The sequence below is a fragment of the Typopeltis vanoorti genome, chromosome 4 (assembly GCF_054136105.1).
Source record: "Typopeltis vanoorti isolate ZY-2024b chromosome 4, IOZ_Tvanoo_1.0, whole genome shotgun sequence".
Lineage (NCBI taxonomy): Eukaryota > Metazoa > Arthropoda > Arachnida > Uropygi > Thelyphonidae > Typopeltis > Typopeltis vanoorti.
Window position 1 is genome coordinate 138,563,755 of NC_143552.1, and position 16,149 is coordinate 138,579,903.

Sequence of the window (16,149 nt, forward strand, 5' to 3'; positions counted from 1 at the left end):
AGCAGAGAATGTTCTTTTGCCTGTTTTATTTTTTCCTTTAGATGTTAACGAAATTTTTATAGTCATATTCAAAATTTAAATTGTATGGTTTTTTTTTATGCTTATAGTAGAGCTTCTCTTTTGTCTTTATCATATTTTTTCGTTCATCTGTTATCCAGTGTGTGTAACCTCCTTTTTTGTAGTAACTGTTTTATACTATTGCGATTTAGTGTCTGCATATTTAATCATTTTGATAAATTCATCATATAACTGAAACTGATTTGTGTCTAATAAGTCAGTTTGTGGCAGTTGATAATGTTTTATGTATCTTTCAAATTTTTTATAATTGGTGCCAATTACAAATTTATTCTGACTACCTGTGCAACTCATGTTAACACTATCAGGTATAGATAGTTTCAAAAGTATCGAATGGTAATCTGTTATATTACTAATGTAGATTGCAGTGGATACCTCATAGGCCATTCTGTTTCTTATGAATACGTGATCAATGCACCTAATCGAGTTGTACACTTCTCTCGTATTGCCATCGATGTAAGCAAGAAACCCATGAGTAGATAATATATTTTTATATTCTTCAGTTTTACTATTACTCTTATGAAGGTCCAAATTTATATCCCCCACTAGTATGATATTGTCATATTTTAAGGTTTTTAAGACATTAGTTAGCTCTGTTAGAAAGATATCTATTGGGCCATCGCATGCACGGTATATAGCAATTATAAGTATATTCATTGCTGTATCATAAATCATTACAGTTTCAGCACTTTGCAATTTTAATTCCTGTCTGTGAAATTTATAAATATTTTTTTTAGCATATAGAATTAATCCACCTGAATGATTATTATCGCAACAATCATAATACATATCGTAATCAGCGAGCGAATAATGATCAACCTCAAGCTGTTTGATCCATACTTCACTTAAGACTAGTACATCTATATATGATTGAATATCTGTAAAAAGTAACATTAAATTATCAAAATTTGACCTTATAGATCTAATATTAACGTGATATATACTGAAATTCTTGGATGAATTTATAGTAGTATCAAAAAATTTCTTAACAGAAGTTAAATTATATATATTTTTGCAGTTTACAGGTGTATAAGAATCTAAATTATTCATGTTAAATCCTAAATCCATTAGGTTTATATTGTTCCAATTATTCATAGGTAACATTTAGATTTACTGCCTTCTTTGTTTGAGTTCGTTGAGATTGTCTGGTGTTTTTATCCGTATCACTTTAGTGTTGTTATTCTTTCTCATGAATAGTTTGCCATCTCTTATCCATATTTAACTGCACCACTTGCTCTCATTTGTTTTGCTTCATAAAGAAGTTGGTTATTAAGTTTAGTCAAATGTTAATTTAGACGGAAACAGGTTTTAACTATTCATCAATTTGTTGAGCTGTAATCTTGAGTTTTCTTGCCTCCATCATCCATTTATGTTTAGTAAACTTGCTTTCTAACTGATTGATAACTGGCTTGATGTCGGTTTTTCTGTTAGTGGGTATTCTGTGGAGGGGTGCTTAAGGGTCAAAGCTGTATAACTGAGAGGAGACCTCCACATAGCCTTTAAAGGAATGCGGAGAACCGACCAGGGCTTCTGACCTAATGTCCAATCCTCACCTTCTCGTGGTGCACCCTGTTGGGTATCTACTTTGATACTGAACGAACAAGGATGGGCTGGCAATTTGGGATTTAGCCGACCAAATTGTATTCTTATTGGTTAAACCAAAATAAAAAATGATGGTACAACATGACAAAATTTCATGCCGGCTGGGGCGTCGCCCGGTTAAACAAGGCCCCCGTTGTTTTCGCCAGGGAACCAGGGCGAACAGCGAAAAGTCAGCTACTAGAACAAATCTGAAAACAAACCCCAACTCAATATCACCAGAGTTAAAGATCGGTACTATCAACGTAAGAAGCCTGAATGGCAAAGAAATGGAGCTAGCTGAGGAATTAGATAAGTACCAGATCGACATAATAGGGGTGACTGAAACAAAAAAGACCAAAACTGGTGAGATCTTTCTGAGCAATAAATACAAAATGTTATATTCAGGCAATAACAATCAAGGAAAAGAAGGAGTAGCCATAGTATTCAACACAAAATACGAGGCTAATCTTCTTGAATGGCAGTCAGTCTCAAGTAGAGTAATGTGGGCAAATATGAGAATGGGGAACTGGACAATGAGACTTATTTGTGCCTATGGTCCCACAGAAGGTTCTACTAAGGTAGAAGTGGAGGAATTTTTTGACGCTTTAGAAAAAGCAACTGACACAATGAAAAAGGAAAAGTTGGTCCTTGTTGGGGATCTGAATAGTAGAGTAGGAAATGATTGTGAGACATACAAAAATATTTTGGGAAAATTTGGAGAAAAGAGCAAAGCTAATAATAATGACAAATATCTGTTGGATTTCTGCTCAGGACATGGACTGGTTATTACTAACACCATGTTCCAACATAAAAATGTGCACAAATTCACATGGAGAGAAGAGGCTAGGAATAAGAAAAGTCTCATTGACTATGTTATTGTTGATAGTGATGTTTTCTCCCTGGTGCAGGACACCAGAGTGTACAGAGGATTTGAAATTGGAAGTGATCACTATTTAGTCTTGAGCAGGATAAAATTGAATTTCATATTCAAAAGAATAACATGTAAGAAAGTTTTAAAGCGAATAAAAGTTGAGCAGCTCTCAGATGTAAACTGTAGACTAAAATACAGAAATATTATTGAAAAGAAAATGAAAGAGTTTGAGAACAGGAATCAAACCTTGGAGATTCAGTGGCAAACTCTGAAGGAAACATTGATTGATTCTGCCAGAGAGGCATGTGGTGAGGTTGTGTGCAAAGATAAAAAAATCAGAACTCCCTGGTGGACACAGGAAGTTAAAGAGGCAGTGAAGGAAAAGAAGAAAGCATATCAAAAGTTCCTGGCAAATAAGTCAGCTTTTACTCTTACAGAATACAGAGACAAATGTAAGAAAGCTAAACAGTGTGTAAAACTAGCTAAACAAAAGTCATGGGAGGACTTTGGCAAGAATATAGAAAATAAATATCAAGAAGGTGGCAAAATATTCTGGAGGTTGTTGAAGAAGCTTAGGAATGGAGGAAAGAGTGCTGTAAAAGGAATTAGAGATGATAAAGGTGAAATGAAAACAGGAGAAAAAGATATCCTTGAAGTATGGAGTAATTACTTTGAAAAACTGCTAAATGAAACAAGCAGTGATGACAGCACAGTGATAAAAAACACTGACCAGGCATGCAGTCAGGAATACATATCCATACTTGAAGTAGAAAAAGCCATCAAAGGCTTGAAATGTGGAAAGGCAGCAGGAGTAGATGATATTCGACCAGAAATGCTGAAGTATGGTGGTATAAGAGTCTTACAGTGTCTGCACTGCATAGTTCAGAAAGCCTGGACAGAGGGACGAATTCCCGATGATTGGAGTAGAGCTCTCATAGTACCCATATTTAAAAAGGGAAATAAAACTGAATGTGAGAATTACAGAGGTATTTCCCTACTGAGTGTTCCTGGCAAGATCTATGCAAGTATACTTGAGAAACGGTTGAGAAGAATTGTGGAAGAAAAGCTTGGTGAAGAACAAGCTGGATTCAGGCCAAATAGAGGCTGTCAGGATCAGATCTTCACTTTACGACAAATAGTCGAGAAAGCATGGGAATATAACAAAGATCTGTATTTAAGTTTTGTCGATTTGGAAAAGGCATATGACAAGGTGCCAAGAGAGAAGCTATTCAATACGCTGCAGTTATATGGTGTCAATGGGGCATTATATCAAGCAATACTTAGTCTTTATTTGAGTTGTGAGTCAGCAGTTAGAATTGAAGGAAGTACAGGAAGATGGTTTAATGTTAAATCTGGTGTGAGACAAGTATGTACATTATCCCCTCTGTTATTCATTATCTATATGGATCACATTATGAAGGAATGTGGTATTAAACCTGATATCAAAATTGGAGATGTTAATGTCAGCTCTTTGCTTTATGCGGATGATGTTATACTTCTAAATAAATCCGCTACAAGTCTGCAAGATTCTCTGACTAAATTGAATAGCTGTTGTAATAGATATGGTATGAAGGTCAGCAATAAAAAGACAAAGACAATGAAAATAGGCAGAATCATTGAAAATGTCAACTGTGTTGTGAATGGAGAACCTGTGGAACAAGTAAAACATTTCAGCTACTTAGGCACAATTTTTAGTGAAGATGGTAAACTAAATATAGAAATAGACAACAGAATCAGCAAAGCTGGTATGGTGGGAAGTCAATTGAATAAATTCATATGGAATAAGAAAGAAATTAGTCGGAACACTAAATTAGCTGTATACAAGACTGTGTTCAAACCAATTTTAACTTATGGATCTGAGAGCTGGGTCAGAAGTAAAACACTTGACCAAAGACTAGAGACAGCAGATATGAGAGTCCTGAGAAAGATTAGAGGCGTGAACAGATGGCATCAATGGCAATATCATATTAAAAATGAGGATATTAGGAAAGAACTTGACATTGTCAGCATCCAGGAATGCGTTAGCAGAGCTAATCTCAGATGGTATGGTCACTTAAATAGAATGGTAGAGGAAAGATTAGCAAAACAAGTGTTCTCTGCCAGGTTGGCAGGAAAACGACCCAGAGGAAGACCAAGATATAGGTGGATTGATACGGTACAAAGTGCCTTAGACGATAGAAATATAAGATCTGATAATGTTGGAGTCTTGACAAGTAACAGACTGATTTGGAGGAAAATTGTAGATAGGAAGTTAGTAGTGATGTAATTTTTTCATGTAGTACTGTCATATCCTGTACACCCCTTGAGGGTACATGGCAGGAATTTGATGATGATGATGATGATGGTATTCTGTGGATATGTATGATGCCTTTATACTAGTTGTTTCCATAATTTGCATAATGTATTCTGATCACCGTGTAAGCATGAAGGAAAGGATTTTTTGAAAAGTTAGACCAGTTCCTTAATATATAGATGCAGCAGCCATGTTTTGATGACTGCAGTGTGCCAGTGCTGATTCAAAACTGGCATTAAAAGGAATTAAAAACTCATTCTTGGGATATCTTTCTCCTTATTAAATTTTCTTTAATTTTTAAAATGTTTAGTTAATTTTTATATTTTCTTTATAAAAAAAATATAGAGAAAACATTTATAGATCATTCAGTAATGGCAATGCCATTTGCGTGGAAAGACCTGAATTCAGATCCTCTGCCACTTCTAGTCTCATATGGAGGCAGAAGTGTATTTTCTCGATGACACTCATGTTTTTCATTTCACAAAATAAACAAACCAGCCAGAGAAATACACATTTTGACACACACCTAGTAGAATATATAAATAGATTGATCACCCTGTCATGACATTAAATAGGTTTATACAAAGCCAAGTTAATTAGCCACGATGGGCTATTTAACTAAACATGTTAAAAGGAAGGTGAGAAATAGACTAAATTGGATGTCTTTATACTATTGGTAAGATGGAGTAAGATAAGATTATAATTATAACTGCTTAATGTGTTTATGGGAAATGGCATTTGCTTCCATAGTGCTAGTCTGCCGGAGGAAAGACAATTTCTAGTTGCTGACCAGAGGAATTTTTTTCTAGGCCTTTCATTTCCCAAGTTAATCAATATTTGGCACAGGCAAGTAAAGTTCCCCTTCCTGAAACCTTGGGCTCTAACTCTATAGCTTAAAAAAATCAATATAGAACTCACAATATTTCAGACATAATATATACCTGTTAGGATTTAGGGCCACAAGATGATGGCATTTGTCTGCTATAATCTCTCCCCCATGAGAGCCTTAGTTCATTGATAACTTCAAGCCCAATAATCTTTAAAAAGTTAGTTAGGGCTAAAAGAGTTATCCCTAACTACTTGTTTTAAGGAATTTAAAGCCATTAGAAAATTTTATTTATGGCTTTTTGTTCTAACAAACTGAAAATGTTTTTTTTTCCCCAAACATAAATGGAAATTATATATATATATATATATATATATATAAAAGCTTGCTTGTACTATATAATAAGTGCAATTGCACATCCTTTTTACTTGGTTTTCAAAGAACATCATAAATAACATTTAATTATTCTAATATTTTCTTATTTTATTTTATTTATTATATAATTTAACTTTCTTGTAAAATATTGTTTTTTGTTTTACAGTATGACTTTTCACTTGAAAGGGAAGTTTTAGCTATGGTAGAAATATATAGACAAAATCAAAAAGAGGAAGAGAATGCTAAAGTAGATAAAGTAGGATCAGAAATTGAAGATTTTACAAAAATATTATCGGAAACACGAAACGAGGGAAATGATGGAAATCAAGTTTTACATCCGACTACCAACCCAGATATAAAAAAAACATCAGATGAAGTAGTTGCAAATAATACAGTATTATCAAATTGGCAGTCTAATTGTATCCTCCAGCCTCAGCCTCTTGTTCCATCTAAAACTTTAGAAGAATTAAAACCAAATAGAGAACTTTCACACAAAGTATTAAATTTAGCAGATTTTGAAAATGATTCATCTAGTCCATTTGACTACATGGAACTGCAAACCATAAATGATTTGGAAGAACTCAATACTGTATTTCAGGGTATGAGTACATCTGTGCCTTCAACCAGTAATATCAAAGATGGAGTAGTACTGGATTGTAGTAATCAGTTAGAAAATGCAGCAAGTAGTGTGTCACCATCCCAGGAATCTGCAGTGATTTCAAGCCCATCGGAAGTAGAAAGTAATGATCCGAGCACAGAACAGTTTGCATCTTCACAGGTCTCATTTAAAAATTTTACTAGTACAGTAACCAGCAGTAAATATAATTCAGAAATTTATAGAAGCTCTAGTGACCCATCTCCAGTGGTCAGTTTTGTTCATAAGGACATAACACATCCACAAAAATCATTACCAATTAATGGTTTGTCTTCTGGTAATTCTGTTTATATCCCTGTGTTGCCTACCTCTTTAGGTGCTACTACTACTGTTGCTACTAACATGAACAGCAGTGAAACAGATACCCTACCAAAACATTGGACAGTAAGTTATCATCCAAGTGTTTCTTCACCAGTGGCATTTACTCAGTTACGCAGTTCCAAGAGTATTACAGATTTACGTTGTCTCCCAGAAGTAGATAGTTGTGGAGAGGATGTTCATTTGCGGCGATCAAATACTCCTCCTCCACATTTGCTTAAGAGATTAACAGATCAGCAAGTAAGTTTTTTGAAAGTGCATAACTATAGCTTTATGTTTTTGTTAAAAGTTTTTTCACTTGGGTATTCTATAAATTAAAGATGCTAAGAAATTATCGTCTTGGTTTAATCCTTTATCCAAGTGTAAGCAAACAAAGTTTACACGTGAAGTAACTTCACAATTGAGCTAGTTGTATATAGAGGCTAATGACTTCACATTAATTGCCTTAGTATCCTTCTATATACAAGTAGCCAATTTGTGAAGTTACTTCACACGCAAACTTTGTTTGCTTACACTTGGATAAAGGATGAAACCAAGAATACAATTTCTTGGCATCTTTAAATTATAGCATTAAGTTTTCTTATTTTTGTATTATTAATTTGTGGTGATTTTTGTCTGGAAGTCTGGGATATCAGTACCATCTTATTTCTTATGGTTATTTATTACATAGCAATTCTGTAAGGCCATAATACAGATGTTGCATATATGTTCTCAGGCTAGTTTTTCTGCTTTGTAGAATAAAAAAAAAGGGGTGAAAAGTTCATCATCATCATCAAATTCCTGCCATGTACCCTCAAGGGGGTGTACAGAATGTGATAGTAGTACATGAAAAAAATTACATCATTACTAACTTCCTATCTACAATTTTCCTCCAAATCAGTCTTTTACTTGTCAAGACTCCAACATTATCAGATCTTATATTTCTATCATCTAAAGCAATTTGTACCATATCACTCCACCTATATCTTGGTCTTCCTCTGGGTCGTTTTCCTGCCAACCTAGAGAACACTTGTTTTGCTAATCTTTCCTCGCCCATTCTGTTTAAGTGACCATACCACCTGAGATTAGCTCTGCTAACGCATTCCTGGATGCTGACAATGTCAAGTTCTTTCCTAATATCCTCATTTTTAATATGATATTGCCATTCATGCCATCTGTTCACGCCTCTAATCTTTCTCAGGACTCTCATATCTGCGGTCTCTAGTCTTTGGTCAAGTGTTTTACTTCTGACCCAGCTCTCAGATCCATAAGTTAAAACTGGTTTGAACACTGTCTTGTATACAGCTAATTTAGTGTTCCGACTAATTTCTCTCTTATTCCATATGAATTTATTCAATTGACTTCCCACCATACCAGCTTTGCTGATTCTGTTGTCTATTTCTATATTTAGTTTACCATCTTCAGTAAAAATCGTGCCTAAGTAGCTGTAATGTTTTACTTGTTCCACTGATTCTCCATTCACAACACAGTTGACAATTTCAATGATTCTGCCTATTTTCATTGTCTTTGTCTTTTTATTGCTGACCTTCATACCATATCTATTACAACAGCTATTCAATTTAGTCAGAGAATCTTGCAGACTTGTAGCGGATTTATTTAGAAGTATAACATCATCCGCATAAAGCAAAGAGCTGACATTAACATCTCCAATTTTGATATCAGGTTTAATACCACATTCCTTCATAATGTGATCCATATAGATAATGAATAACAGAGGGGATAATGTACATCCTTGTCTCACACCAGATTTAACATTAAACCATCTTCCTGTACTTCCTTCAATTCTAACTGCTGACTCACAACTCAAATAAAGACTAAGTATTGCTTGATATAATGCCCCATTGACACCATATAACTGCAGAGTATTGAATAGCTTCTCTCTTGGCACCTTGTCATATGCCTTTTCCAAATCGATAAAACTTAAATACAGATCTTTGTTCTATTCCCATGCTTTCTCCACTATTTGTCGTAAAGTGAAGATCTATTCCTGACAGCCTGTATTTGGCCTGAATCCAGCTTGTTCTTCACCAAGCTTTTCTTCCACAATTCTTCTCAACCGTTTCTCAAGTATACTTGCATAGATCTTGCCAGGAACACTCAGTAGGGAAATACTTCTGTAATTCTCACATGCAGTTTTATTTCCCTTTTTATATATGGGTACTATGAGAGCTCTACTCCAATCATCGGGAATTCGTCCCTCTGTCCAGGCTTTCTGAACTATGCAGTGCAGCCACTGTAAGACTCTTATACCACCATCCTTCAGCATTTCTGGTCGAATATCATCTACTCCTGCTGCCTTTCCACATTTCAAGCCTTTGATGGCTTTTTTCTACTTCAAGTATGGATATATATTCCTCACTGCATGCCTGGTCAAAACAACTGTCACAGCTTAAAACTGTTAATTTCATTTAAAAAGATTAAGACTTGTGTCACCACAGGTGGGATTTGATGTCATTCTAACCAAGAAATATCAGATGAAATCATTTTGCCAAGACGTTTATTAAGATAGTTTTATAAATGACCTTTTTTCCTTTTCCCATGTGAACAACACATATACAAAGTATATCTGCATGTAATTTTAAAAATTCAGCTATGAGTGCAGTAATCAGATTTGTAATTTGTATAATTAAAATCTAAAAGTCACAGTGATTGAGTTTTTTCATTGTAATGGATAAAAATGTATAAATCTTGAACACAAATCTTGTGACCATATTTTATGACACCATCACATTAAAAACATAAGTTTCTACTTAACAGTAGTGAGAATTAAAGCATACAACTCAATAACACTAATAATATCCGGAGCCATGTCAGCTTTTAATTAATAATAATTGCCTATGAGTATTAACATCTATAATTTCTTGTTTGCTGTTAAAATTTGTATATAAAGAACTTTCCGATGGAAAACGGAAAATCATAAAAAAAGGACATCAACAAACTAGCTGAAGAATGCAACATCGATTCTAAGAATATTGTCAGGTGCCATCGTTTCGGGCCTATAAATAAAAGAACGGACGGAACAAACTTTCCATGCCTAGTAAAAGTGACTTGTGACACGCTGACAAGCACATCAAAACTAATAACAGTGATCAGCAACAAGTTCAAAGACACTTGTCCCCAATCGCACATATGTGCTTGACCAGATTTATCATTTGCGCAAAGGGAACAAAGATGCCAACTTTGAAGACATCTCGAAGAAAAACGTCAAAATGCTGATAATAGTTGGATCGTTGACTACAGACAAGTTAAACTGGTGCAAAAACCAAGTGATGCCACTAGCAGCCATCATGGAGACCAGTATGCAGGCACTGTATAGGAAACGTGTAAGACCCTTGCGGTCAAACATATGACTCACAAAACCCTACATATCCACTTTACCAACATCCGTGGCCTTAATAGTGTTCACTACCACCTTCAGTCTACCAAACCCCAAATACTCTTTCTGGCAGAAACTCAAATCTCACCTACCCTCAGCACTATTTATCTCAACTTTCCAAACTACTCACTCTTTAACAACTTTCGTTCCAAGGGTGGCAGCTGCGCATACATCCGCTGTGACATATCTTGCCAGAGAGCACCCAACCTACAATCACCCAGCTTGGACCTTCTTTGGTTGAAAATATCCCTTTCCCACTCAATCAAATTCATTTGCTGTCTCTATCGCTCCCCGAATACAACCAACCACTCTGAGCTCTTTAATTTCCTCTTCTTAAAAATTGACTTTCTCCAATCCCACTTTTCCAACAGCGAAATTATCCTCCTAGGAGAAGTATATAGGAAGTTGAAGTTCACGGGCCACGTAGCAAAGATTGCAAATACAACTCAGAAGACAATTGCAATTCTGAAACGAACACTCACATGTAAAGATAAGGATGTCATTTTGCCTCTTTACAAGGCCTTGATTAAGACCTCACTTGGACTATTGTGTGCATGTTTGGTCTCCTGGTTTCCGTTGTGATTCTGATATATTGGAGAGAGAGTACAGCAGAGAGTGTTAAAAATTACCATATATTCCAGCGTATAAGTCGTCTTTTCAGCATTGAAAAAAAGTACTGAATTTTTTAGGTTGACTTATACGCCGGGTCAAAAATTGATTGCTTTCCAGGAAAAAACTAGTACGTATCATATTCTGTTAAATTTATTAGCAATATACAAAAAAGGTAAATAAGTAAAAATATTTCAGCTTATATCAAATTTATTTACAGAAAAAAATTATTTACACGTTATATAATTATTTATTTACAAAAGAAAATAGGTAGGTAGGTAACTACATAGTTAAAATTTAATTTTCACTGTCTGAATGTATGAAAAGTTCATCGTACTCTGGTTCTGTAATTTCTTACGGTATATCGTCATATAAATTGTATTTGTTTTCTCCATCAGATTTAGCATCAATTTCGTCATCATTGTAAACAAAATCATCTTCTGAGCCATCTAATTTGTTAGACATAGCACATTTTTTAAAATATTTTATTACTGTATCTGGTTTTATTTCATCCCATGCTTTTGCTACCCATTCACACATAGTTACCAAAGACGCATGTCCCATTTATCCTCCTTTTGTGTAACTTTTCTCTCCTTCTTGCATCCATGCATTCCACTGTTTTCGTGAACTGTCTTTAAATTGCTTGTTTATACAAACATCCAACGGCTGCACTAGTGAAGTTAACCCACTTGGAATCACTGCCATATTGGTATTATTCTCTCTTAATAAAGATTTTTGTGCTCTCCATTAAATGGGATTTGAACATGTCCCACACTAAAAGACTGTTTGGATTTTTTAATGCACCTTGTTGTGTATTCCAAATATTTTTTATCCACAGCTTAACTCCTGCTTTGTCCATCCAACCATTCTCATGAACATGGACAAAAACGTTTCTTAGAATTTTGATCTTTGGCATTATTTTTCTTTTAAAAATTATCATAGGTTTTAATTTAGTACTGTTATAGCTATATTTACTCCTCTTTGTATATATTCCTATCATTGTTATTGTCTTTACCACTGTTTTCTACTCTCCCTTACAGTTATTTCCTTCCCGGCTTCTGTAATAGTTTTCTAATAAGTTAAATAAATCAGTTATCACTTTCCTTTTCTTAAACAAACCATGATTCAGGCCGCTCCCAAAATTTTGTCACGTGTAATCCTTTCATTCATTAGGGCTTTGTCTATGTAATGGACAATGCCCTAAGATTATGTCCTCTGAGACAGTCCATCTGTTAAATATTGATGAATTTATTTTTTTGCTACGCCAGCCAATACAGAGGATAGATAACACTCTTATCCAAGGTGGCTATCTCAGAATGATACACAGTAATAAAATTTCAAACACTAATCTAACTATTCTCACTTCTCTTTGTTTTACATGCAGTCATGGCCTGAAAGATTAAACTACATTCATATGTCCCTCCCGCTAGGTTCGTTAGTAATTTTATGAGTGGCTATTTGAATTCATAAAATCGGCTGGATTCAGGCAGATGATATAAACATATTTATTAAGGCTTAAGAGATATACATGAAAATTATAAGGTACATGATTAACATAATCACCTTCCTAGCAAAATTCTGATATCAATACTAACGCTATAATGCATAAATCATAACTTGGACCATAGAGTTTCTATAAACCTACAACTTTCCAGCTTAAATTATCTTATCATCAATCACTCCAAGGTCACTAATCATCTCTCACGATATATCAAAGTTATTTCACATACAGATCCTTTCTAGGGAAACATTCTTCCAAACAGGGACAGGTTACAAGCAAGTACAACTGTGAAACGGCTTTTTTCATGTCCAGTTGTTTTTAAAGAAATAGTTTTACTTCCTTTCAATTCTACTGTTCTATTCCCGATCATGTCAAACATAACTGGAGTTTCATCCATATTTTCAATTTGAGACAATAAATAATTTTTTTGCTTTCTTTTAGCAATTATAAATCTTTGAAAACTTAATAAGTTATCATCCAAATCCTTTGGCAGTTTCTGTGCGATTTTCGTTTTTAGTTGAAGCACTAAATTTTTCTTTCCATAAACCGGCTACACCAACTCACTGTAGCTTTGAAGTTTTCGCTATCCTTTTTATTTGCTTTGCCCCACTTCAAAGCAAATAAACGAATATTATTTCTTGTTATAACGAGTCCATTTTGGCGATTTCTCGAACCCAATCCGCTCACATTATTTTCTAGAATAGGCCACTTACAAATTCCTTTCCGTAATGCACACTTATTTTTTGCCATTTTCATTATTAAAGTTTAATTTTTTTCTCCAATCGCAAACTAGTTTTTCGTTTACTCCGAACTGACGTGCAGCAACACATTTGGAATTTTCTTTTGCAAATTTAATCACTTTGCACTTAAAATTCGTGTCATATTTCATTCTTTTAAAAGGAGCCATCGCACTTTAGTTCACTATTGGTCAAATGGTCAATATGAAATAAAATGTCTTTTGTCAACTAGGTATTTTATATCTTTTGCTAAAAGAATGGAAGGACTAAAAAGGCAGTTATGATCCTAGTGGTTGATGCCTGTATAAAAACTGTCATAATTTTTATTTTTAAAGAAATTTTTCGAGTCGACTTATATGACGAGTATACTATAAAAACTCAAAAAAATTCCAATATCGACTTATACGTTAGGTCAACTTGTACGCCGGAATAGACGGTATGTCTGGATTGTGGAATACTGATTATGAAGACAGTTTGAGAATTTGTAGACTGCAGATGCTAGCAAACAGGAGAAAGATGGGTGATATGATTGAGATTTACAAACTTCTGAAAGGGTCATACAGGATTTCAATTGATGGAATTTTTTTAATTTATGGTGGGTGGGGAATGGACAAGAGGGCATCCTTGGAAGCTAAGAATGAATGCCACTAAGAGAGGATGATGGCTAGATTTTTATCTTATAGGGTGGTACATGATTGGAAGGAATTGCCATTGGATGTTGTGAGTGCAATCAGTGAATGAATTTAAGAATAAGTGTGATAGCTGGTGCATGTAGTATGTTGCTTATGTTGATCAGCCCCTTATTCCCTGGAGGTCTCTTGTAATAATAACAACAACATTATGTTTATAAGAAATAAATTCTCGCTTTATGAGTACATGCTAGAAATGAATTAACTCTTAAAGTCAGAACTGCAGTACCTGTAATTCATTTCTGATGCTTAATTTTTTTGATATCACTCTAATGAACTTGCATTTAATTTGCATATTGTGAGAATTTGGAAATATTAACATTTTAAGTGTATTGGTAAAGTTATCTTTTCTCATTTAATTTTATTATTTCTGGCTTTCAGTAATCTACCAAAAAAATAATTTTAACAGATATTGTGTGCATAATTTATAATTCTTAAATTTTTAATCATATCAGATTAAAACAATAAAAATTTAATCGACAATAATAGGACAAAACAATTTTTGATGTTATTTATTCATTGTTCAGGTCAGGTAAACATTCAACAGAAGAAATTTTCTTATGCTTGTTCACCTCCCCCCCCCCTCCTTCCCAACTCTGATTCATTTTGTATACAATCACTTCTCATTATAGTAAACCCATAGGGACCAAAAAAATAATTGCTTCCACTAAAAGAGCATCAATACTCTGGGGCTTTGGCTAGAACTTTCTCATAATGTGTTATACTGGATATGTTGATTATAATAATGTTTGTTACAATAAGAGTTCACTGTATTTTGCTATTAAATTTTTTATGCCTTTTTTTTTGCATAACTTTTCAGCAATTTAAGTATTCATTTCTATTTTTTGTGCATAGAATTTTTCAGGTATATTTGGCAATGGAGCAGAGTTTTCTTTTAAAAAAAAGATGGAAATTCCTAGTTCTCACACATGGTCAGGGACAATACCCAGTTCCTTGTCACCTCAGTTACATAGTGGTTCTAGTTCCTATGAATTTCCTAATGAACAGGAAAATGAAAGTGACAGTGCACTTTCAGATCCATATAGTGAACTGAGTCAAAGTGAAAGAACTTTAATTGATTCTATAACAGATATGGGTTTTCCTCGCGGTCAAGTGTCACGTGCAGTGAAACATTTGGGTACAGATGACAAGAAGGTAAGTATAACTTTAAAGCTTTGTGTGTATATTCATTATTTTGGAGAAAGATTACAGTATTTGAAGTCATGAAGTTCATTTTTATCTACTTTATTGTGAATGCTGGTTTAAATCTTGTGTAGTGGTTTGTGAAAGACTATTAGATGGTAGATGATTTTCATCTGGTGAAAAATTGTCACTTTGCTTATTGATAGATAGAAAATGAATCCACCTGCAGATGGAAGTATTATAAAAATATATAAATAAATAAAATAAAATTCAGGTATTCTTGTCTAATATTGTAAATATTAAAATGATATTGTTGCAAAGAGTAATAGTTTGGTTACAATTTAAAGTCTGATAATGGACCATTACTTGTTTCTATTATTTTTGGTTTGCAAAACATATTTCTCTGGCCATTTTATGAGAAACTTGCCACATGATTATCATTTACATTTTAGTTAAGTTTAAGAATTAGTAGCTTTTGGTAAATTCAGTAATTTTAAAAACTTAGCTCATTGTGCAGTATAGACTTTTTTCTTTTATGATCCTGATTGGTTCCCAGAAACCATTGTAAAATCAAACCCTAATTTCTCATAACCTCAGTGTTATAAATTGGCGTTACGTTTCTTGAGTTTATTCTTTAAGCTGCTCTTACTGTAGAATTAGACAACAGAAATTTGGAGAAAAGTTTCATCACTTTCATTCTAGATTCATGAAAGCTTTAACTTCTGTGTTTCTCTTCTAATGTCATTGCTTTTTATTTCTTTAAGCATTTTGTATTCCCGAATTACCTTTTACTTTTTCTGGACATTTTGAAGACATAAGTATCATCATCATCAAATTCCTGCCATGTACCCTCAAGGGGGTGTACAGGATATGATAGTATTACATGAAAAATTTACATCATTACTAACTTCCTATCTACAATTTTCCTCCAAATCAGTCTATTACTTGTCAAGCCTCCAACATTACCAGATCTTATATTTCTATCGTCTAAGGCACTTTGTACTGTATCAATTCACCTATATCTTGATCTTCCTCTGGATCGTTTTCCTGCCAACCTGGCAGAGAACACTTGTTTTGCTAATCTTTCCTCGCCCATTCTG

At 34.1% G+C, this 16,149-nt stretch overlaps 1 protein-coding gene across 1 annotated transcript in view; it reads left to right on the forward strand.

Moving 5' to 3' along the window:
• The window catches only part of LOC150107708 (ubiquitin-associated protein 1), an 84,496-nt gene that overhangs the window by 50,287 nt on the left and 18,060 nt on the right, over nt 1-16,149 (forward strand). Inside the window, exons 4-5 of the mRNA XM_090391483.1 lie at nt 6,188-7,234; nt 14,762-15,061. Coding sequence (XP_090247609.1) covers nt 6,188-7,234; nt 14,762-15,061 — 1,347 coding nt within the window. The remainder of the gene's footprint in view (nt 1-6,187; nt 7,235-14,761; nt 15,062-16,149) is intronic.